Genomic DNA, 25624 nt, shown 5'->3' on the forward strand with positions numbered 1-25624 from the left:
CTGACATGGGAGTTTAGGGCCCCATGCACTCTGGGCGTTTAGCCATGGTGCATGAAGCCCTGGCATTTAGCTGCAGGCGTAGGGCACAGGGTGCGCCAGGCAGCATGTAGCTACTGAGGCTGGATGGCTCACCTAGCAGTTTGAACATTTAGGGCAGTAAGTACCCAGGGATAAATGTTCAGGACATAAGAAGTCTGTGTTCCAGCAATTTGTCCCTGGACACATGCCCAAAGGCTAGGTTCACATCTGTGCGGGTAGGGATCCGCACGAAAATCTGTGCAGCCGCACCACCCACACAGAGGAATGCGGACCCGCAGGCGGGTGCCATTAGTTCTAATGGCACGTCACCTGCACTGGAAAATGTAGCCGTACTGGGAACCGAGTACAGGGAGTTCTCTGCGTGTCATGGGGCACGGGAGTCCATTCAAATGAATGGGCTCTCATGCCCAGGCAAAACACGGCCCGCACGGCTGCATATATGTGAACCGGGGGTAAATGTCCACTTTTTTCATGTGAAAAAATTAGTCACAGGTGCCCAACATTAAGGTCTTGTTTATATCATGGTGCAGAGATGGCCATTTTTCCGCATGCGTTCTGCAAGGGCACAACAAAATCAGTTGTTCTCTATGTGTCCTGCTCACACCACAACATTAGTATCACCTGCATTTATTTTTTGCGCAGGAATCTGCAATGTGTATAAAACTCGCTGAAGCGCGCATGAAAACAGATGTCTCTGCAAGTAAAAACTGTGCGTCAGTTTCCATCAGTTTTTTGACACGTATGGTGTGAATGAAAGGGCACAGACCTTTTCCATTTCTTTTTCTGCAGCCATAAATTAAATTGTATGCAAGTGGATGTAAGTGGTTGTATGTCCATCCCTAAACTTACACTGTGGTTGAGTTTGAATCTATCTGAAAAACTAAAGGAAAGATCCAGAAAAAAAGAAAAAAAAAATCCTCTCTCCTTGATGCTCACCAGCCAAACTATAGGAATATTAGCCTGTGTAGTTAAGTGACAGGACCGGTATATCTAGGACAAAAAGAGAAGGAAACTCTTCCCAGGCCAAAGTGGGGCAAATGAATGTATCGTCATATTTGACCACATGTAATTTAGATAAACAGCATTTTTTCTGCTCCGTCTACAATGTGGAACTCCAAAGGGAATCTGCAGGGTCGTTCAACTGGTATGTTGACAGGAAACTCTTACAGTAGATTTACAGGCTTGGGTGTTGGAAGAATGCTGCATTCTGGTATACATTTGAAGGGGGTGCGGATACTGTGGGCACTGAGGGAAAATTATTTCAGTTCCCCTTTAAATCTACCAATCTCCAGCTCTTCAGGCAATACATTTAGTAAACCAAATGTTTTATATACTTTTTGGACTGATGTCCTGCTGTGCTCATCTGTTGAAGAATGAGAGGACGGAATGGCGGAATTGTTGGCAACCACCCTTCAGTATTGTACATGCCAGTGCAGCCCAAACATGAAAGCAAGTCAATGACTGGCTGCTACAGAATATATATATATATATATATATATATATATATATATATATATATATATATATATATATATATATATATATATATATATCTTCCTACGTCAAGCTGTGAAACTTTCCATGGTTGAAAAATGTAAAATGTAACATTTAAGAGCTACTAAGTACATTAGAAAAAAAAAAAAAAACACATTAAAAAGGGAACCAGCTCTACATTTTATTATGACTACCTGGCTCCGGAGATTTGTCCAGCCCTACTAGCACATAACTCTCTTGATTAAACTAGAATTGGGTGTACAAAGGACATGACTGACAATAAAAAGGCATTGCCATAGCAGGGAGCATTCATATGCTAATTCTTGGACCTATGATCCTGTTAAGCATCAGTCAAGAAAAAGCAAAAATAGTTGCCAATGAGTTAAATCAGCTTGATCCTGATCAGGTTCCCAGCTCCGCCCACTGCCTGGAAAACAGCAGTGCGATTTAAAGCTTGCTTTCTTAACAGGTGCCATAAGGGTCAATGCCAGGAACATATTGCCAGAAAACGTCAATGGCTGATGCAGTACACTAGGCTCCAAAAGTAGACACATCAAAGCTGCATTTGGAGCTGCTTAGACTCATTTTGGAGCCAGGAGGCAGTTTTAAAAGGGAACTGGTTGTGACTGCTCATACATGCCTTAGAAAAAACTTGAAGGCAAAACTATCACAAGGGTAACACAGCAACGGTTACCTTCATGATTACACAGTACCTGAGGGTTGCAATCCACAGCTGTTTCCACTTTTGTATATTTAACGCCCAACTCTGGAAATGACATAAAACCGCCCTTGTAGCCCCCCCAATACCATAAGGGTTAAGCCCTGGTTCACACCAATGCGACTTGCCATGCGATTTGACAGTTAAAAATTGCATGACAAGTCGCACCCTATTGTTGGCAATGGAACCGTTCAAAATTTCTAAGCTACTTTTTGCAATTTCAGGTGCAATTTGCATGGACATCTGTGCAAGAAGTCCCAGAGATGCAACAGGAAGTAAAAGGAAGTTTCCCAATGTGAGTGAAAATTCTCCTCTACTGGAACAGGTGGCCCCATTGGAAGACTTCTTCTTACCTCTTCTTGAAACAACTCCCCACATAAACAAAAAAAATATAAAAAAAAGTCTAGACATGCACTTTAAAGTGTATCTAAACCCAAGAACACAATTGAATATATTGCAACTTAACAGTCCTTAGACACAGAATTAGTACTTTTTCCAAGCTTTCACTTCCTAAATTTTCTACTGGTGATCCTGCCAGTAAAGGTCCATTCACACAAGAAACTGCATGTATCGCACAGGAACGCACTGCCTGCAATATCACTTTGAATGGGCTGACATCGCATCAAAAAGTAGTACATGCACTACTTTTGCAAATTCACTGCAACTGGTTTGCATGGTACTGGCATCTGATCTTGTGCGGGAAAACGCACTACGTTTGCGTCCTATGTTACGACGTTGTTAATTTTGCACTGGCATCTGCTGCAGATCGCAAGGGCAGTGCGATTTGAATGCAGTGTGCAAAATTGGAACTAAACATGGGTTTCCCATACAGCGGTCTAGTGTAAACGGGCCCTAAAGAAACTGGCCGAAAATGAGAGCTTTCACGCACTCTACTGCATCTATGAAGAAGCATACTGTACTGTATATTAGGTCAGGAAATATATTAGGACTACAGAGCACTTCCACTTATATCATAGAGGAGACGTACTCTGTAGTTCACAGGAAGTTACGAGCTTGCTGAATTTCACACAATAGCACCTTTTTTTTTTTTTTTTTTTTTATATCGAGCAGAAATGCTTACAAGAGCCAAAAGAAACGCACTGTTAGAGTTTACATTACATACACTACCTAAAAAGGTAGCAGCCCACTATCCACAAACTGAGGGCCAGTCTATTCTGTAAAGATTCCAATACTTACTGATTGTAATTAAGCAAATTCTTACTGACTAGAGAGGGAGAGATCAATATACACATTTAAAAAAAATAAATATATATATATATATATATATATATATATATATATATATATATATATATATATATATATATATATATATATATATATATATATATATATATATATATATAATTTTGCACATACATACTCTCAGCTGTTTACTAGCAAACACTGAATGACACTGTGTAACCTCATAACTGTTGGGGTCCAAAGCATTCCTCACTACATCCTTCTGGCTCTAGCACTGGGTCATTAACACAATGCAGGCTCTAAATACATCTTGTGTTTCTCGCCTGGCTTGTATCCAGCCACAAGTTGGAGCAAACACCAACATTACTCCCACAGTAATAACAGAAAGGAAAGAGCCTGGTTGCAGCTCGGTTTGTAGAAGCAGGGACAGGGTGCTGAGCAAGATGTCCCCCTTCTGTGCTCCCTCTTCCAGCCTGGGAAATGCTAATTATAGTGATAAGGCAGCAATGATGCTGGAAGTAGAACAGGAAAGCTGGAAATGCATCTTTGTTGGCACAAGTGGAATATCTGGTTTGTTGAAGTTTGGGAAAACAAGCAAAGGGCGCACACATTTTCTGCTTCGCTGTGTAAATGAAAAAAAAAAAAATGCATAGCTGAGATTCTTGTCCAGCAACCCGAGGGAACCAAAAAGAAAAAAAAAAAACCACCACACAGAGAACTTTTGCAGCAGCAAGTTGAATATTGCTTAGAACGTGAGCTCACCTTGTCAATGGCAGGAGATCCAAGATGCTACGGAGGACCAGCTCTGTGGTACTAACACCTAATGTACAGATTCACAGATGTTTTCTTACTGCAACCCAGAGGCATATAAAAGCTGCCATTAAGAGAACTAAGCATGTTGACTTACTTCTTACTAAAGCTTCTATGTGCCATTATGTGGCTGGGTTGTGGGGAATAAACTTCATTAGCACAGTAACTTTGAAGTACAAGCTTTTGTCCAGCTCAATAAAAAAGGAAATGTGATTTCAAAGATAATACTCCAGTTTTTGTCAGCTATTGACGGCTTAAGGGGTATGTAAAGCATATTTTGTTAAGGGGGTTAGAGCCGCTGTCAGGTTTTTATTGCCAATTACATCTTCATTCACCCTCGCTGTTAGCCCTGTTGAACAGAAGGTAAGGAGATCTTCCAATGGGAAAACTTGTTCTGGTCAAAACCATATAGGATGGGATATCCCTTAGCTTTGGAGAGCTCTCCTCTTGCCTCCTGATGGGTCTCTGGTATGGGAAAGGGAAATCTGAATGCACACTGACCAAACAAAACAAAAAAAAAAAACCTGACAGGGGTCAGGGTAAAAAAATATACTTTAAACCAAGGTGGATAAAAATTGATAAAAACAAATCTGATTTTTTAACATTTAAATCAGATCTGTCTGATTTTTATAAAAATTTATTTTAAGAAAATGCTTTTGGAGAAAAAAAACCCCACACATCTAAAAAGATAGTTTTCAATTTAAAAACACATTAATAATTTAGTTTATTCAGCATGAAATGGAGCTTAGTTATGTAGCATGAGGCTGTATATTCTTCAATATTTAGATCTTTGGTAAACTCATTCCATGAATCCAAGCTGAGATAACATGCACTGCATTGATGCATTCACACAATTTCACAGTAACCATGAGAAAAAAAACATGAAATAAAAGAATGAGTAGTTCAACTATGTGTGATTAACCTAAAATCGGTTCTGATATCGCTGTTTTACTAACCTGACAGCTTAGTATTCAAAAAGGAAACCTTTGTTTGGTTTGAAAATATTAAAGATTCTAACTACCAGCAAGAATGAGTCGGATTCCTTACATTTAAAGAGCACCTGTCATTTTAGATCCATCATGGCAGCACCTGTTAGCGGGCATCCACTCACCTGCTGCCACCGCGTCCCTCACCTTGTTGTGTCACTGCCGCATCACCAGCCGTCCCATTAAAGTGAATGGAACTGTCAGTGTGTCAACAGCGGGTCAGAGGAAGAACTGCTGCGGACAGAGACAACTGCTCTTTAAAAATTATTTAAAAATCAAGCCTTTTTACTAGTGATTTAAATCAAATCCACTCTGCTTTAAACAAAGCAGGTTCTAGGAGGAAATCAGTGGTTTGCCATTGATGCTCTGAAAATTCTAGCTGCCTGACCCCAATGGGGCACTTTGTCTTTCATATTTTCTGAGTCTCATATCCAGAAGTAGTATGTGTTTATTAGGAGCTACAAATACTTCACTTACTATATGCTTGTTCACAGTTTGCAATTAGCCAGAGATGGTTAGCGAATATTGTCACATAGAAGTCAGTATTGACAGTCTACATAGTCATCTCATTACAGATTTCATTTAAGCCACTAAGTTTCTTATGTTTCTCAGGAATATTGAGTGCTCAAATCTCTGGGCCTTCACACCTAATGCTACTATTGCAAAGGGATCAAATTCAAGGCATAGGGATTATAACATACCTAATATGCATTTTCTATCCAAAGGTTATACAATTAAAGCTATACTGTATATATGTGCAAAATATCCCCATGTTTTGTCTCTTGAGAAATGCAGCATGCACGGAAAAATACCTGTTTGCTTTACAAAAAGCTAGTGGGCTCCAAACTATCCGAGCTGCCAACACAGTGCCTCTGCTGCATTGGGATCCCAAGCAGCATTGTCTGCCCTATCAAAATTCACCCCTGCTGGGCTACAGAACATCTTCCATACTCCTTTCTCCATAACACTGAGGAGAAGTGTTCTGTAGTGCACTGATGTGACAGGAATTTCACTACAGCAGAGGGCATAGAAAGTTAGGAGCACACTGGATTTCAAGCAGATTAGATATTTTTTGGCTTCGCAGAGGTTTCAAATAGATAACAGAGTAAATGTTCATGCACTGCAGAGCTGCAGCACATATTGTTTTGCCCAGACATACACTTTAAAACTCGACTGTTAGTGGAGATAAACAATCCTATTTTTCTTTAAAAAGAGAACAAAGTCCTATATATAGGGCGGCACAGTGGCTTAGTGGTTAGCACGTCTGCCTTGCAGTAAATGGGTCATGGGTTCGAATCCCGACCATGGCACCTCCTGCATGGAGTTTGCATGTTCTCCCTGTGCTTGCGTGGGTTTCCTCCGGGTTCTCCAGTTTCCTTCCACTCTCCAATGACATGCTGGTAGGTTAAGTGGATCCTGCCTAAATTGTCCCTAGTATGTGTATGTATGAATGTAAGTTAGGGACCTTAGATTGTACGCCCCTTGAGGGTTACGGACTGATGTGAATGTACAATATATATATATATATATATATATATATATATATATATATATATATAAAGTGCTGCATAAATGGATGGCGCTATATAAGTACCTGAAATAAATACATATAATAAACCTCTAGTACAATATCTGAAATAACAAAATTATTAAGATGGGTACACACGTCAAGTTCTTTTTTCATTCAACCAGCAGGATGAGAAAAGAAACCCCTTCGCAGATTCCTGCATCCACAGAAGCAGAGTAAATGCAGGAATCTCCCCTAATTAAGTATTGTATTCTGACAGCGGGGACTGCCAGAATACACTGATCAGCCAATGGCTGCAGCAACTGATCAAATGCTGGTTTTCCAGCAGGACGATTCAACAGAAGCTAGTCTAACGATTGGCTTCTTTTGAACTGAGGGCTACATATTCACTGACATTTCATTGGTTCCTGCTGAAGCGGCTGAATGTTGATACGTTTGTACCCAGCTGTATATTCTGATCACAAATGAGTTGACAAGTCGCTCAACTGTACTCACAATAAATAAGATGTATACAAAAAACCCCAAATGTCTGCACCAGAATTGTGCCCTGCATCACGCTTTGCAAATTCCCCCTCTAGGTGAGAATGCCAGAAATGATAAAAGCAGTCACATATATCAAAGCTACATACTAACAGAACGGAGGTCACTCTAAATATCTGTTAGTTTGTATGAGGCCACAAAGTAACAAATCACGCCTCATTGATTTCTGATAGAATCTGACAAGCCGTCCATTAAGAATTCCTAGACAGTAGACCATGTGACCTGCTTCACACAGACAACTGCAGCTCTTCTGACAAAGCCCCACATGTGACTAAGGGGCACGGATTCCCCTAAAAGACCCAAAGTTATTTCCTGTGTATCGTATAGGCTGGCTAGCCAGGAGTTAAACCATTTCTGCTTGCACAACTTGGCAAATATATACTCATTAACCTTTTCCCGCCTGACTAGGCCTGAACCCATGTTAATGATTAAAAAGACTGGAAGGTTAAAAGTACAAGCCCAAGTTACACTCACCAAAAGAGCAACAACCAGTTTCATACCTAAAACTCGGGTTCAATTTACTACAGTAACATACAGGCCAAACCTTCGTCTCTACAAATGCGGATCAGATACGTAGCACATCTTCCCAAAAGTGTAAATGTTCCTCCCACACCAGTTCTTCTCAACCAGGAGTACAGTTCCATTTTTGTTTCTCGTTTTGAAGTGTCGGTTTCCTAAAACGAGGTCCTGAAAATAGGATCTGTAAACCTAAAGACTTACTGTACCTCTGACCTCTCCTGAAAATGTTACCTGGCTGTTGACACTTCCTCTAATACTGTGGAGTCGCTGACCTGGAACAAGCAAGAAGATAAGGAATTCTTTCCTGATCTTCATATTTGCTCTGGGTCAGGGACTCAAAGTACCAAAGCCAGTGACCAACACCCCAGAATATAAGCGGTTTCAGAAGATGGCTTGTAATTGCATCCTCTGCATTTCTCATGACCAAAGGAACCTAAGTGATGATTTCCATAATGCCTGTGGCCTGCTCATACAACAGGGATGTTCAATTTGTATGGCCTGACAACTGGGACATGTAGTTCCGGGAGCCAGGCAGGTAGTTTTTGTAAACCTTTAGCCCTGTTGCGGGCAAGCAGCAGGGCTCACCTGTCAGGTGGAAGCGCTGCCACCCGATTGCTTCCACACAGCCCACTAAAGTGCCAGCCTCCTTCGTCCTGTGTACCTCCGTCCTGCCTGCAATGTCTCCCAGGCTCCAGTTCAGTGGGTGCCAGCGTGTAGAGGGGATGGAGGAGAGTGGACGCGTCCTCTCCCCCCCTCTTCTCCTGACCCAAAATTAAAGTTTTGACGTCACTTCCGGGTCCCCGTTGGCAGCCCCCATCTCTTAATGCAGCAGTCTTCAAACTTTCTAAACAAAGAGTCAATTTACAGTCCTTCGGACTTAAGGTGGGTCTGGATGTGGCCATTGGGAGTACAAAAAAGTGTCAGTGGAATAAACAATGCTCCATTGTTGGTGTCAGTGGGAAGAATAGCACCCCATCGTTTGTGTCAGTGTGAGGAATTGTGAGCCATTGTTGGTGTCAGTGGGGCCCCATTGGGAGGAATTGTGACCCATGTTTGGTGTCAGTGGATAAAAATGGTGTCCCAAGGGCCAGATAAAAGCAAGCAAAGGGCAGCATCTAGCCTCCAAGCAAAACTACTGTCTATATGCAATGCATCCACCCCTTCACTATGTCACTCAGGTGCAGTCAATAGCATTGTAGGAGGGCAAGGAGTGTACCATACCTCTGACTTGAAAATATTATTATACAGTATTTATATAGCGCCAAAAAGTTTGCTCAGCGCTGTACATTATAAAATAAAGTCAAAACTTGCATACAATGAACAGCAAAAAGGAAAGCAAGTTAAGGGCAGGGACTTTGGGTTTACTTGTTACAGGGCTCACCAACTATGCAGTAATGAAAGCTGAATTCAGTCAGAAGCTAACTTTACAGCCCTGTATTGCAAATCATGTTCCAATGGCTCATTTGACATGCTGGAACTTGTAACTGTCCAACATACTGGCTGAAGTCTGCACAAGAGTTCTCTCTCTCAATACAAGGACTATATAAAATAACATTGGGGCTTTTTGCAAGACGGAATAAGCTGTTGTGTCCTTTTTTTGCCACATAGCTCAGATCTACAGCCCCCAACAAGTATGCACGTTGCAGGCCCATGTGGACGAGAGCCTTGAATCTGATACAGCAGGTCCGGTCAGCATTTGAACACAGCATACCCTTATCTGTGGTTATTGTCTACCACAAAAAGGCAACTGTGCTGCACTTGGAGAGTCCCCATAAAGAGGCCTTTCACATGGGAGGGAGCCTGTGCCCAGCCAGGGGATTTAAAGCACAAACATGAAAGATTTCCAGGCTCTCAGTTAATAGGTCACTGGTTTCACTTACAACTGGCAAACCAGGTTTGGACACTAAACTGTTCACTGCTTAGAAGAAAGCAGATACGTAAAAAGGGACACAATTGTGTGCATTACACAGCGAGTTCATAGACTTTAACCACAGAATCCAAAGTCTTAAAGAAGTTATTCACAAGCATCTGAAAGAAGGAAAAAAAGCAGAATACACAGCGGCGGCTATATTTATTCAGCTGAAGAGAAAAAAAAAAAAAAAAAAAAAAAAAAAAAAACACACCACATACTCCTCTCCCCCCCCATTCTAACAAGGGGACAATTGTCACCTGTACAAACGATGGCTCCCACACACTAGCCAACCCAAGATGGCTTTATTTAGTTTAGTGGTCTTGTGTATACATCACATGCGGGTTAAGCTGGAGTCTCGGGATAAGTCAGTCAGGTATCAGAGAAGCAACTGTAAATAAGGAGTTAAAACTCTTATAAAAAATTTAGATCTTACAAGCAGCCCCAGCCTTTTCTCTGTCCACAGACACAGGATAGTAGTCTCAAGTCATTTGTTCCATTGTCTTAGAAAAATGTTGTGAATTTTACGTAAAGTAATCATCACAGCAGGATCTATGGAACAGAAGCATTTCAACCACATTCCTTGCAAGAACAATCCTTCCCCATAACTCATTATTGACCATAGGATAATCACACTATATGCATGCAGGTGGAACAACACCTATGGCATTCTCTACACCTGGATGCATCAACGTAATGTCATCTGGATGTTTTATGCAGCTGGCAGAGAAAGTCATTAAGGTCTTAGATTAAAGCGATTCCAAAAGGCAAAGGTTTTTTTTTACAACAATCCATTGTCTGCATTAATGTAAAACAAACATTCAATAGACTGTAAGCTCTAACGAGCAGGGCCCTCCGTTTCCTCTTCTACCAAATTGTATTGTAACGGTTATGTCTACCTTCATTTTGTAAAGCACTGCGCAAACTGTTGGCGCTATATAAATCCTGTATAATAGAAAAAAAAAATAATAGCAGCTCCCCTGCACCAACTCCCCCACCCCAGACACTTACCCATCTATAGAGTGCCTCTATATCAAGCAGCTTGCTATGGGGGCTCTCAGAGAAGAGGAGGAGGTTTAGGGTCGCCCTGTGCAAAACCATTACACAGAGCAGATAAGTAGAACGTGTTTTCCCATTTTAGGGGAAAAAAAAAAAAAAAAAGGATTAAGAAACTGCCCTAACATATGTTTGATTGTGCAGAGCAAAGTAATAGGTTGACCTCAATGACCTGCCTCCACTCTGCTTTTATGCACCTTATTTATTTCAGGTACTTATATAGCTCCATCAATTTACGCAGCACTTTACATATATATTGTACATCACATCAATCCCTAACCCTCAAGGGGCGTACAATCTAAGGCTACGTTCACACTAGCCTTGTGTGCAGGCGGCAGAGAGGCATTTGGGAAGCGTTTTTACCGCTTCCCAAACGCCTCTGCCAATTCTGCACATTACAGCACATGGTGCTGTTCTAACGGGAGCGTTTGCGTCGCGTCGCGGCAAAACGGACGCCTCTGGACGAGTCAGGAGGCTTTGAAGCCTCCTATTCTCGTCTATGGTGCCGCTCCGCAAACGCCCGGCCGGCGTTTGCGGTGCGGTTGCGACGCGGTTGCGGGGCGTTTGCGGAGCGGTAACACCACTCAAACTGCATTATAGGCGTTTGTGGGGCGTTATTAACGCTCGGCAAACGCCTAGCAACCGCCGCTAAACCGCGCATGCGGCGTTTGCGGAGCGTTTGCCGAGCGTTAAAAACGCTCAGCAAACGCCGGACCAACGCTTGCCAAACGCTATAGGGGCGTTTGGCAAGCGTTGGCAAAACAGCCAAGTGTGAACGAGCCCTTAGATCCCTTTCTCACATCCATACATATACATATTAGGGCCAATTTAGACAGGAGCCAATTCACCTACCAGCATGTCTTTGGAGAGTGGGAGGAAACCCATGCAGGCACAGGGAGAACATGCAAACTCCAGGCAGGTGGTGCTGTGGTCGGGATTTGAACCAGCAACCCTAGTACTGCCAGGCGGAAGCGCTAACCACCTTTGCTTTGATACCTCACTGTTCTGTTTAATGCTAAGAGCAAAGCAAAATACCCGATACTTCCAAGTATAAGGATCATGTGACAGTGCTACTGCTTGGTGACTAGCTCAATGCTCCCATGTGGGGGGCAGGGAGAGAATACTCAACCCTGTGTAAGTACCAGCTTGAATTTAAAAGAGGCATCTTCCAGTGGTGAAGACAGTGAAGGAAAGAAATGTTAGACACTGCAGAGGTCTGCTTTATTGTGAGCATGTAGCTTCGCCCAGCTTGGAAAAAGGACAGGTTCACTTTACAGAACAATCATTCATATGAAATCCGGGGCAGTAAGAACACTGGCCAAGAGTAGAAAGCACTGACTTGTGTCTATGGCAAGCCTTAATAGCAAAACTGTCATGGAAGAAATACAGGAGGTGACCACTGATCACTTGCCTGTAGAAAATGCCATTTTCCTGGTTATGTTGACTTCAATACTGGAGTCACTGACCTAGGACAAGTATAGAGATCAGGATAATGGGCATCAAGTCATCAATGTATGCAGCTTAACACAGGGGTAAGCAACCTTGGAACTACAGGTCTGATAAGGCACAGCAAGACAGTCGGAAGCATACCTCCTACAGGGAAAGGCATGATGGGATTTGTAGGTTTTACCTCAGCGGAGCGCCAAGCTTGCCTATTTCGAATTAATGCAACGACTGCCAGGCAAGTAACATTTACAGAAGGGGTTAGAAGTGGAAGATTTTGTATTTCTTTTATGACCGTTTCCAGACGTCAGAGGAAGGTTGCAGATTCTGGACGTTTTCAGCTATACCAGGGAAAGATCTGATGTCTATGGAGCCAGCACACATACACACTCAGTTGTGTTGGCAAAGATCTCCATAGCAGCACACATGACGCTCGGTAGAGTCAAGCAGTCAAATTTGTGCAGTCAAGCCCAAGGGCAGACAAATCACACACAATTCTCAGAGGTCTATAGGCACCATTACGCAAAGCATAAGGCATGGGAGATTAGACCGCCACCTGCAGCTAAGCACCAATGGGACCTAGCATCATTATCACCAGCCAGGCTGACATTTGGTTGAAGAACACATATGAAGAAAGGGATGTAGGTATAGCTCAGTCACGGAAGATTGCAAGCATGCTGAAAAATATCTGTGATAACTCAGGCAGTCAACGTGTACATTCCCTGACCATCCCAGGGTGTAATCAAATCAGATATACAGTTTGCCAACATCTGGCCATATAAGGCTATCCTTATGTATAAGAAAAGGGCAGCCAAATCAACCAAAAAAAAATTAAAAGTCAAGCGGTCCAATGGGAAATAAGGGATCCCGCAACAGAAAAGGATCGGCTGTATTAGGGTTCATGTACACTGCAGCTGACAAACTCACATTTAGGAGCTTTTCTGGGTTTTTTCAGCAGCCCCTGAACTCTCCCTAATGGATTCCTATGTGTCCATGTACACAGTCGTTTACGGGCAGTTGAGTTTACAGTAGTTTTTTTGAACGCACCAAACTTGCGTTCAGGAGTAGATTTTATCAGCATTTCAAACATTTGTAAATGCGGCTAACCACGTTTAGAAGCGTTTTTTAACAAGCGTTTTCCATGTATTCAAATAGACCTAGTACATTAGTGCAGTCAGTTCCAGGTTTTGCATGAAGAAAAAAACCGGTAGAACATGCCGCATTATGCTCATGATGGAATCCATAGTGAATACAACCAGAAAAGACAGATCATCTCAGCGCATACTGCTCTCTCTGCTCCTGTTCTCTCTATTTCTCTCAAAATATCTGAAATAGTTAATTTTTTACAGTTTCAGTGCATTCTGGATGGTCTCCTGATGTTAAACTTAAAAAACACTTCTAAAACGCACATAAACGCAGTATGCAAACACGGCTAAACATACGGTTTTTAACCTATGTTTTCCAGCACTCAGTTTCCATCATTCAGAAGTGTTTTCCAAACGTCCCGTGTACATGGACCCTTAATATATTAAGGGACTTTGTTAACCTAACTTTTAGGATTTGTCCAATCGTGACAAAACAAGCAGCAAAGCCCATGCACTGTAAACAAACATGATGTATTGTGTTTTATGTTGTTTTCCAAATGCAGCATAAATCAAAGCTAGATAGCTAGACCCCCAATGACACCAACAACTTTTTAGGTGTCGGGCAATGTGTTTGTCTGTCTAGTGACACCAGAGAATAGTAGGTTTTTAATGCCACCTGGCAGCTAGGATTTGTCCAGAATGAAGTAATACAATGTGCCACTACATCTCACACAGGCACTGCTCCCTTTCTGGTTATTACTGCCCTGCCAGTTGTAAAAAAACAAACCTCAGAGCAGCCCAGCCCAGATTGCAAAGCAACGAGAAGGCTGCTCAAAGGCCATTCAAAAATGACACTATTGTAATAACGTACAGTCATTTTTACAGTCCAAAGCAATGACTGACGGCTTGGCAACACCAACTCCCACCCTGGGATTACATGCCACCCCACACAGCCCTGCTAAGCATGTAACTCGTGTTTTATATGCGTGACTCTTCAATCATATCTCACTGATCTTCTGCCACACCCTCCAGTACTCGCTCACCCTGAGAAGAGTCACCTAGCATTTGCATCCAGCCTAACATCAATACACCCCCTAGCAAATCCCTATCTCTTCAAACCAACAGTAAGCATTTTACAGGTGTCTACATAAGTAAAGCCTGTAGGATCTTCACATGCTTCAAAAAACAGAACCACCAAGAGATGAAAGAAAGTCAGGGGGTATGATCTGGCACTCATTCAAACCACCAGCGGGGCATAGGGGAAAGAATATCAGCACGATTATCTGGTGTTGCAAGAAAGAGGAAAATCTCCTCTCAAGTGTTAAGAAATCTACACAATCCAATAAAAACAAAAGGTTGTGCAACGAATTACAGGTGCCTCTCCTTGTCCACAGCTCACTGGGCAATGCACAGCACACCCAACCAAGGCTTAATGAATATGTATTTTTCTTCTTATTAAAGAAGGCAAAACAAAATAATACTTTGTCAATATGGAAATGTGAGGTCGTTTACCGCGCCTGTGGTGACCTACGATGTCTGTAAATTAATCTATTAATTCTTTATCTCAAACATCTGCCCATAGTGCTTCAATAAATACAGAATGATTTTTATATCCTCTGATTATAATTTCCTGTATTGCATTCATTTGTCATTGCATTCCACTTGTGAAACACCAGACTAACCCCCAGTTCATAGTAACTTTATGCTATTAGAAAAGGATCTGTCGGCATACACGCCTACTTCAAAAGTGTCAGGTATTAGCATGTTAGATACAAAAGTGTCAGGTATTAGCATCTCAGATACAAAAGTGTCAGGTATTAGCATCTGAGATACAAAGTTGCAAAGTCTTGAGATTAATGTAAAGACTTTGCTACTGAGCTGATGTAACAGAACTCTTCCTGCCCAGCGTTCTATCAGAGGAGGACTGAACACCATATCTCACTGACAGCTTGCTTGTAATTGTCACCTCAGTTTGATGGCCTATATTAAAAGAAGAACTGGAATACAGAAGTGACAAGTACTGAACACAACATCCAGGGGGAATAAATGAGTTTTATACTAGTGAAGGGGGCAGCACACAGTGGCCTAGTGGTTAGTATTTCTGGGGTCCTTGGTTCCTATCTCAGTCAGGACACTATCAGCATGGAGTTTGTATGTTCGTGCAGGTTCCTTCCCACACTCCAAAGACATGCTGGTAGCTGACCTGACCCTAGTATGTGTGAACCCATTGGCTCATGCTGCTGCATGTTGGTCCCAAGTAAAGGAGGAAGGGGTATAGGAAAGACCTGGTGACTTACCTTGTAAAATAGTCTGCCAACAAAATTCAATGGGTAGTTCAGTCATTTTTATTGACTTTTTAACAAGTTAATAGAAAACAATACAACAGGATACCCAACTACAATATGGTCTCATTTCATTCTCACAGTTCTAAAATGACCATAATAGACTTGATGACAGCTAAGGGCTTGTTTGTACCACAATCCCTGCGTTCAGTGAGTGGTACCACATGCGTTTGACACTATTATTTTCTGAGTTAGGGCTGAATTACACTTTGGGTTGGGGAAGGTAAAAATAGGCTGTTAAACCATGTTTTTACTGCTCACCTTAAGCTGCAAAAAACAGATATGCTTTGTCTAGGCAAAAATAAACCACCAGTACTGCTGCTGAAAGCAGCCCATTCAAGCGAACAAGACCATGGCACAACTACCCTGAAATTGGTTTTGCCGTGGTGGTGTAGCACTTTCAGGGGTAAAATAGACTGTGAGGAGGCCATATATTGGTTCCTCACCACCTGTTAAACACAGGCTGAAGAGTAATTGGCAGTGGATCAGAGGGGTGGCGAGGACCCCATGTGTAAACCAAGTCATACATTTATGGTTGGTTCACGCTACTGTGACCTGAAAGTCATGTGACTTTGCCAGGCGACTTCCTGGCGATTTGCTTGCGACTTTCATGCCGTGTGAACAATGAGAACATCACCTACAGGTAATCATTCTGTAATGTCGGATGCAAATCACATCAATATAGATGAGGATCCAACTGCCATTAAAGTCTATGGGCACAAGTCAGAAGTCGCCTTGAAGAAGAACCTTTTCTAAAGTCGGAGTGACTTCAGTAGTGCTAATTAAGACAACTCTCATTAACATGGGATTTCACAGATCATGTGGCTTAAGGTCTCACAAGTCGGATTCCAAGTCACGGCAGTGTGAACCGAGCCTAAACATATGTTTGTAGTATGTCCTAATGGGGGGGGGGGGGGGGACCCACACACAACATGGTGTATTTTTTTGTAAATAAAAAAAATTGTGAAAGCACTGCAATGGTACAGAACAGGCTAGTTAAATAACTGTTCTAGTATATGCGTTTCTAAATGTGTTTGACTGCAGTGGTATTACACTCAAAACCAAACATTTACTATAACAATTCTTAGATGTGATGGCTGCATTAGTTTTATCGCTTTAGTTTTCACCTGGTGATCCAGCCAGTAAATATGTTATTTTTCAACAGAACAAGCTGTCCTGCAGATGTAGCAGTTACAGTGTGGAGGCAAATCATTTACTACTCACAGGAGTCACCAGCTGTATTTATTCATGTAAACCCTTTATCCAAAATAGTAAAAAAAAAAAACAAAAACCCAAAATGCTGTAACTGCTTATAAATTGTTAACTGGAGTTTGGCTTCCATTTGATAGTGTATTTAAACCAGCTAGTCCAGCTAACACCCCCCCCCCCCACACACACACACACATACATACACACACACACACACACACACACCGACTGGCAATACTGCTGCAAAAGTGCCCCCCGCGCTGTGCGCCATCAATGAGAGTGGGGGCACTCGAATACATGGGGTGAGTTACTGGCCAGATCACCAGGTGGAAACGGTTGTGGGGAGGGCCCTAAAAAAAAATAAAACTGCTGCAGCCACCACATCGAATGAATGATACTCTGCAATATATTGCATTTTTCAGTTTAATGTCATTTGAAATGAGTCCTAAAATCTGGCTGTGAAATGCATCCTAATGTGAGCTCACCTGCTGGTTGGTTAGCAAGAAAAAGTTTGGAGAGAAGATCAGAGTGATCAGGTAAAGGAAGATCCCCTTTCTGCAGCTGCTCACTCTAATCCAGTGATCACCAAACTGCGGCCCTTTGAGGCATTCCCTTCCCCACTGTTCAGCAACAGTGGGGCACCATTCCCCCTCACTGACACCCACAATAGGGCACCATTCCCCCTCACTGACACCCACAATAGGGCACCATTCCCCCTCACTGACACCCACAATAGGGCACCATTCCCCCTCACTGACACCCACAATAGGGCACCATTCCCCCTCACTGACACCCACAATAGGGCACCATTCCCCCTCACTGACACCCACAATAGGGCACCATTCCCCCTCACTGACACCCACAATAGGGCACCATTCCCCCTCACTGACACCAATGATGTTTTACTATTCCTTCTATAAATACCACAGACAGGGCACTATTACTCCCCTAACCCTTGATACTAATCATGGGGCACAGTTTTTTCCCAAGTCAGGATATTTTCTACTCTCACAGGCCACTGACCGACCCCCCCCCCCCCCCTAAAGTTTGAAGGACAGTAAACTGGCCCTGTGTTTAGAAAGTTTGGGGACCCCTGATCTAATCTCCCGTTGGGGTGTCTGCAGACAGTCAGTGTGACTTGTGGGTCGGAGATCCCACTAGTGGGTAGGGAAAAAGTCTTGGAGCCATATCAGCCATGGTGCCCCAGGGAGCTGCCCATAGATGGCGTGGATCTCTCCATACTGGTGATCAGAGGGGATCAGTAGGGAGTGTCCCTGGACACCATGCTGGAGCCTGTCATTGCCCCAGTCAGGTGCGGGAGGGGGGGGCACACAATGACACATGGGGGAGAGTTTAGTAACTCACAGAAAGCAGCTGAGGCCATGACAGGACAGATGACAGGCTGCTGCTGGGGTGCCATGGCTGGCTGTACAGGAGTGTAGGGAAGGTAGGGATGAGGAATGCTATACATATACATAGTCAGTGGGGGTGAAGCGAACAGGGAAGCCGATCCCCAGCAACTGGAGCCCAGAGTAGCCACACTGAGCTGTTTACCCTCCTGACCAATCAGGTCGCTTCCTTTAAAACGAGGCCGGGTGTGCGGTTGCCATGGGCAACGGCTCCAGTTCCCCTGAACCAATCCCGTGTCACAGAGTGCGCTCACCTTGCGCTGCTGCTTCTCCCAGGCCGGGTCAAGTAGCAGGTCCCGGTCCCAGTCTTCTTCCTGCTCCATGTACCTCCCGTCCTGAGACATGTTGGACTGCGACCCGCCGCCGCTCGAGTGATAGTCCACCATGGCGGCCCGGAGAGTTTTGCTATCGGGGGAGTTGCGGCGACTAGTAACAGCAAGGAGGGTGTTCTCTCTCCCGTGTGGAAGCAGCGGGTTCCTTTCCTCTCCTGGGATCGGCGCCGAATGCGCATGCGCGCTTCACGTCCTCCGCCACCCCAGCGTCTACTCGCTCACCTCAACCGAACCAGCCAATAGGAATACCGCGAAGGCCGATAGCGAGCCGCCCAGCTAGCCAACTGACCAATAGCAGAAGAAGAGGGAGTTTGCCGCTCCTGAACCGCCTTTTGGTCAATCGGTGCTGAGCGGCAATTCACAGAATGTGATGGGAGGGGCGGGAGACGCCCTCTGACATCACGGTCACACCCGTGTCATCCGCCCTGAGAGCAGGCTGTTCCCGCCCTTTACTCCTGACTGCTGCCAGGTATGCCGGTGTGTCTGCTCTGTATCCCCCCACCGGGACCCCACAACACCGGTGTACTATGTCACCCATACCCCTCCACAAGTATCTCTCCTTCATCCCACTGAGACAGTACTAGTGCTACTACTATTCCGGTACTCCCCTCTACCAAACACACCCCAGAACAGGACCCCCATCTCCTCCAATGAGAACTCAGAACAGGACCCCCATCTCCTCCAATGAGAACTCAGAACAGGACCCCCATCTCCTCCAATGAGAACTCAGAACAGGACCCCAATCTCCTCCAATGAGAACTCAGAACAGGACCCCAATCTCCTCCAATGAGAACTCAGAACAGGAACCCCATCTCCTCCAATGAGAACTCAGAACAGGAACCCCATCTCCTCCAATGAGAACTCAGAACAGGAACCCCATCTCCTCCAATGAGAACTCAGAACAGGAACCCCATCTCCTCCAATGAGAACTCAGAACAGGACCCCCATCCCCTCCAGTGAGAACTCAGAACAGGACCCCCATCTCCTCCAATGAGAACTCAGATCAGGACCCCCATCTCCTCCAGTGAGAAGTCAGAACAGGACCCCCATCTCCTCCAATGAGAACTCAGAACAGGACCCCCATCTCCTCCAATGAGAACTCAGAACAGGAACCCCATCCCCTCCAATGAGAACTCAGAACAGGACCCCCATCTCCTCCAATGAGAACTCAGAACAGGACCCCCATCTCCTCCAATGAGAAGTCAGAAGAGGACCCCCATCTCCTCCAATGAGAACTCAGAGCAGGACCCCCATCTCCTCCAGTGAGAACTCAGAACAAGATCTCCATCCCTCCAATGAGAACTCAGTACGGGTCCCCCATCCCTCCAATGAGAACTTAGAACAGGACCCCCATCTCCTCCAATGAGATCTCAGTACAGGACCCTCATCTCCTCCAATGAGATCTCAGTACAGGACCCCCATCTCCAATGGGATCTCAGTACAGGACCCCCCCCCCCCTTAATCTCCTCCAATGAGAACTCAGTACAGGACCCCAATCCATCCAGTGAGAACTCAGTACAGGACCCCCATCCCTCCAATGAGAACTCAGTAAAGGACCCCAATCCCTCCAATGAGAACTCAGTACAGGACCCTCATCCTCCTCAATGAGAACTCAGAACAGGACCCTTTGCTTTGTAAAATGTGTGCTTTAGGAGGCTGTAAAGAAGAGATGGCTGCAGATAAACATGTACAACTTATGCAAGAGGATTTGTTTCATCTCTGTGTATCACCTGAGGCCAGTCACTTCACTGGGTATATGTAAGGGATTACAACTTTAAAGTGGTTCTAAAGGCAGAAGGTTTTTACCTTAAAAGAACTGTGCGCAGCTCCCCCCCCCCCTTACACTTACCCAAGCCCCATCCCGCTCCAGTGATTTGCATGAGAGCCACTGCTCTCCGGGGTCTCTCTCTTCTCATTGGCTCACACAGCTGCAGCCATTAGCTCCTGCTGCTGTCAATCACAGCCAGTGAGCCACGCTGTGTGTGTGAATGGATAATGTCCATTCAAGAGAGCGAGCCTGCTCGAGTGCCCTCATAGCAAGAGGCTTGTTATTGAGGGCACTGGGCAGGGAGGAGCAGGACAGCCGGAAGGGGACCCCAAAAAAAGAGTATCCAGGCTGCTCTGTGCAAAACCATTGCAAAGAGCAGGTAAGTATTTTTAATATTCTAACTTTTAGAATCACTTTAAGGGCTCGTTCACACTTGGCTGTTTTACCAACGCTTGCCAAACGCCCCTATAGTGTTTGGCAAGCGTTGTTCCGGCGTTTGCGGAGCGTTTTTTAACGCTCCGCAAACGCTGCATGTGCAGTTTAGCGGGGGTTGCTAGGCGTTTGCTGACCGTTAAAAACGCCCCACAAACGCCTATAATGAAGTTTGAATGGTGTTACCGCTCCGCAGACACCCCACAACTGCGTTGCAAACGCCGGCCGGGCGTTTGCGGAGCAGCACCATAGGCTAGAATAGGGGGCTTCAACGCCTCCTGACTCGACCAGAGGCGTCCGTTTTACCGCGATGCTACCGCTCTCGTTAGAACAGCACCATGTACTGCAATGTGCAGAATTGGCAGAGGCATTTGGGAAGCGGTAAAAACGCTCCCAAACGCCTCTCTGCCGCCTGCACACAACGCTAGTGTGAACGTAGCCTAAGTCCTGGGCATCCACATACCAGTTGTAAGGGCAATGCAGCTGCTATAGATGAAATGGTTCATCAGCCTCACTATTTACACATAGCAGAAAGGGGAAATCTCTCTCATATAAACCCAAACAGCAAAAGAAAAAAAAAGCTGTCAGAGGTTCTAACTTTTACCTTCTCAATGAAAAAAATACTATTGCTTATGGTCTACTCACAAATACCACATGGTTTAGGTGCACTGTGATTGGCCGATCACAGTAGTACAAAATGAATGGCTATGAATTAAAGCCGCTGTGTACAACTGACATGGTCGTTGTAATTGGTCACAGCGATCACATGGTACCAGGGCTGATCTGTCTTCTGCTGTGCCCAGGGGACACAGCAAGTGTCAGATCGTGCTGCTGTGTGGCCCCTAGGGTGTGCATGAGGTGCACACCTGGAGGACATCATATGATGTCCACCCACAATAATGGTGCTACAGCTCGGTCGTTTTTTTTATAATAGGCCGGGTGGGAGGTGGATCATTTATAACACTTTAGGATTTCTGACATACAGAAGTTCTATGATGTCCATACGCCCTAGAAGGCAGTTGGAAGATCTGATTACCCTCAGGTATGCAAGTCTACCAATGGGTTCCCATATATTGTATATAAACAGTTTCCCTGGTCAACTGATCCATTACAGAAGGAAGGACGAAGGACACTGTAGACACCTCCAGCAACAGCTTGTGGAAGGGTAAACAAATAGTGACCACACAAGATTTTAAAACCTGTCTGACCACTAATTACCTCAATGGGCCTCAGCCAGATTTGGGGGCTGTTATGTCTGGGTCCTTTTAGTCTAGGTTCAGACCTATGCAGTTTGCGTTTGATCCATTTCTGCAGTGCTTTTTGTGGTGCGTTTTGCATGTTATTATTATACAGGATTTATATAGCACTAACAGTTTGCGCTTTACAATAAAAAGGGAGACAATACAGCAACAATACAGTTCAATACAAGAGGGTTAGGAGGGCCCTGCTCCTTGGAGCTTACAATCTAAGAGGGAGGGGCTGGTGGTACAAAAGGTAACAACTGTGGGGGATGAACTGATAGGAGGAATAGAAGATTCCATTATTAGCTGAAGGCAGGATAGGCTTCCCTGAAGAGATAGGTTTTCAGAGATCGCCTAAAAGTGGACAGAGAAGGTTGGATAGATTGGGGTAGAGAGTTCCAGAGGATGGGGGAGACTCTGGAGAAGTCCTGGAGATGAGCATGGAAGGAGGAGACAAGGAAGGTTGTGGGAGGAGCGGAGAGGACGGTTTGGGTGATATTTGGAGACAAGATCGGTGATGTAATTTGAGTTATAAATGGCTTTATATGTTATTGTTAATGTTTTGAATTTTTATTTGTTGGGCAATGGGAAGCCAGTGGAGAGATTGGCAGAGAGGGGTGGCTGATATGGAACGGTGGATGAGTCTGGCAGCATTCATGATAGACTGAAGAGGGGATAGCCTGCGATGAGGTAGGCCAATGAGGCGGGAGTTACAATAGTCAAGGCGAGATATAACAAGGGAGTGAATAAGTTGCTTAGTGGTTTCCGGGGTTAGGAACGGGCGTATCTATATAAGTACCTGAAATAAATAAATAAATGTTGCGGAGGTGAAGTCTACATGATTTGGATAGCGATTGGATTTGGGGCTGAAAGGACAAATGGGAATCTAGGATTACACCTAGTACCCTGGCATGAGGGCAGGGACTGATGGTTGTATTATTGATCTTGATGGAGAAGTCAGTGGAGGGGGCATGGGCCCATGTGTATTTAACGCGTTTTGCTTTATTTTTTCTTGTTGCTAGGCAGATTAAAATGAAAAACGCAATACATGCTTTTCTACAGCATTTCCATTGAAGTCTATAGGACCAAAAAAGCAACTTTTTGCGGTCAAAAAAGTCCCCGACCCTTTTCAAAAAACTCACTGGGAGAAAACTCGGAGAAGTGAACCTGTCCCATAGGATATCATGTTAAATGGACTGTGCTGTTTTTCTGCAAAATGCTGCGGAAAATGCTTAGGTGTGAATCTAGGATCAGACAGTCTTCAGAAGATATCAGAGAGCCCCAGAATCATGATGACAAGAGTTCCTGTGTTTCCTATCTTACAGTTTGATGATGCTCTGCCAAGCATGATCCTTGAACCTACAGGAACAACAAGTAACGTCCACCCAAACTGGTCTTTTTACCGGCATTTGACAGTTTTGTTTCTTCCTAAAATCCTCTCCATGTTAGACTATGTGCCCATACACACATATTATTATTATTACAGGTACTTCTATACTGCTGTCAGTTTATGCAGCGCATTACATATATATTGTACATTCACATCAGTCCCTAACCCTCAAGGGGTGTACAATCTAAGGTCCCTAACTTACATTCATACATACACATACTAGGGACAATTTAGACAGGATCCAATTAACCTACCAGCATGTCTTTGGAGTGTGGGAGGAAACTGGAGTGCCTGGAGGAAACCCATGTGGACACAGGGAGAACATGCAAATGCAAGGTGATGCTGTGGTTGGGATTTGAACCAATGGCCCTAATACTGCTAGGCAGAAGTGCTGACCATTTAGCCACTGTGCTGCCCCCACAGGCATTAAAGTGGAGTTCCACTCACCCTGTCAAAAAATAAAAGTCAGCAGCTACAAAAACTGTAGCTGCTGACTTTTAAAAAACAGCCACTTACCTGTCCCTCGGTCCCGTGGTGTGTCCCCCGCAGCCCATTTTACCAGCTGTCCTGTATTCCAGGAGGCCGGCATCTTCAGTGTGGGCACCCGGCTGTGATAGCTTGCGGCTTCACAGCCGAGTACCCACTGCGCATGCGCGAGTAGGGCTGCGCTTCATGAATGGTCCTGTAGTCTTCTGGGACCTGTCATGTGTCCCAAAAGACTACAGGGAGGGAGGACACCTTCCGCTTCTGATCGCCTAGGCGATCGGATCGGAAGTGGGAGTGGGTACCTGTCAAATTCAGGTACCCGCTCCTCCCCACCCCCCAAAGGTGCCAATCCTTAATGAGGAGCGGGGGGCAGTCCTTAAAGTGGAATGGGTGGAGCTCCGCTTTAATAAGCAGGAGCATTTGGAAGCAGAAAAAAAAACATTCTTAAGATGCATTAATGAGCATTTGTGCATGGTACAGTCTAACAGCCATGGGGCAGCACAGTGGCTAGCATCTCTGCCTGGCAGTACTAGGGTCATCGGTTCAAATCCCAACCATGGCACCGCCTGTGCCTGCATGGGCTTACCCCCACACTCCATGGACATGCTGTTAGGTAAATTGGCCCTAGTGTACATATGAGTTAGGGACCCTAGACTGTACACTCCCTAAGGGCCAGGGACCAATGTGAATGTACAATATATGTAAAGCAACAGCACTGTATAAGTACCTGTAATAAATAAATGAACATTCTGGCTAACAGAAGGTATTACCTCCAAACACCTAAGTGCGCATGCAAAAATGTGCGTTTTATCGTGATTTTCTCCTAGGTGTCCCCTGGCATTCAGTGCGCAAGGAGCCTAGAACAGTGGTCGGCAAGCCGCGGCTCGCGAGCCACATGCGGCTCTTTACCCAGTCTAATGCGGCTCTTCTGTGTGCCGGGCGCCTGCTCCCCTCCCTCCTCTCGGTCGGCCGCTCCCCTGCCTCCTCTCGGTTGGCAGCCCCAAAAGTCCGCGCGGACCTTTTAATCCGGCTTGCGGATGTGGCTGTCAGGATGTGTGTAGGCGGGGCAGCGTGCCGAACGTGAGGGGAGGGGAGCTAGGCTCCTCTCACAGTCCGCCCTGAAGACCCGAACGGCGCGGGAAGACAGCGAGAGGAACGCAAAAGGTAAGTGAATTGACACGGGGGACTTGGCTTACTAGAAGGGGGGGGGGGGGAATAGTACTGTGGGGGATGAAATACTATATGAGGGATGAATTACTTTATGAGGGATGAAATACTATATGGGGGGATGAAATACTATATGGGGGATGAATTACTATATCAGGGATGAATTACTATATGAGGGATGAAATACTATATGGGGGGATGAAATACTATATGGGGGGATGAATTACTATATGAGGGATGAAATACTATATGGGGGGATGAAATACTATATGAGGGATGAAATACTATATGGGGGATGAATTACTATATGAGGGATGAATTACTGTATGAGGGATGAAATACTATATGGGGGGATGAAATACTATATGAGGGATGAAATACTATATGAGGGGATGAAATACTATATGGGGGGATGAAATACTATATGGGGGATGAAATACTATATGAGGGATGAAATACTATATGAGGGATGAAATACTATATGAGGGATGAATTACTATATGAGGGATGAAATA

At 44.6% G+C, this 25624-nt stretch overlaps 1 protein-coding gene across 4 annotated transcripts in view; it reads right to left on the bottom strand.

Annotated features, from left to right (window-relative positions):
* ACTN4 (actinin alpha 4) overlaps window positions 1-18808 on the bottom strand; it is a 100002-nt gene extending 81194 nt beyond the window's left edge. For 2 of the 4 annotated variants that reach the window (XM_089658216.1, XM_089658215.1), the window contains exon 1: window positions 18548-18808. In XM_089658216.1, the coding sequence (XP_089514342.1) occupies window positions 18548-18679 (132 nt within the window). In that variant the 5' untranslated portion in view covers window positions 18680-18808. The remainder of the gene's footprint in view (window positions 1-18547) is intronic. The other 2 variants (XM_089658214.1, XM_089658213.1) reach the window with 2 other exon arrangements.
* Between the last annotated feature and the right edge of the window lie 6816 nt (window positions 18809-25624).

This window comes from Staurois parvus, unplaced genomic scaffold (genome assembly GCF_062004578.1).
Source record: "Staurois parvus isolate SC_StPar_1 unplaced genomic scaffold, SC_StPar_1.0 ptg001058l, whole genome shotgun sequence".
Classification (NCBI taxonomy): domain Eukaryota; kingdom Metazoa; phylum Chordata; class Amphibia; order Anura; family Ranidae; genus Staurois; species Staurois parvus.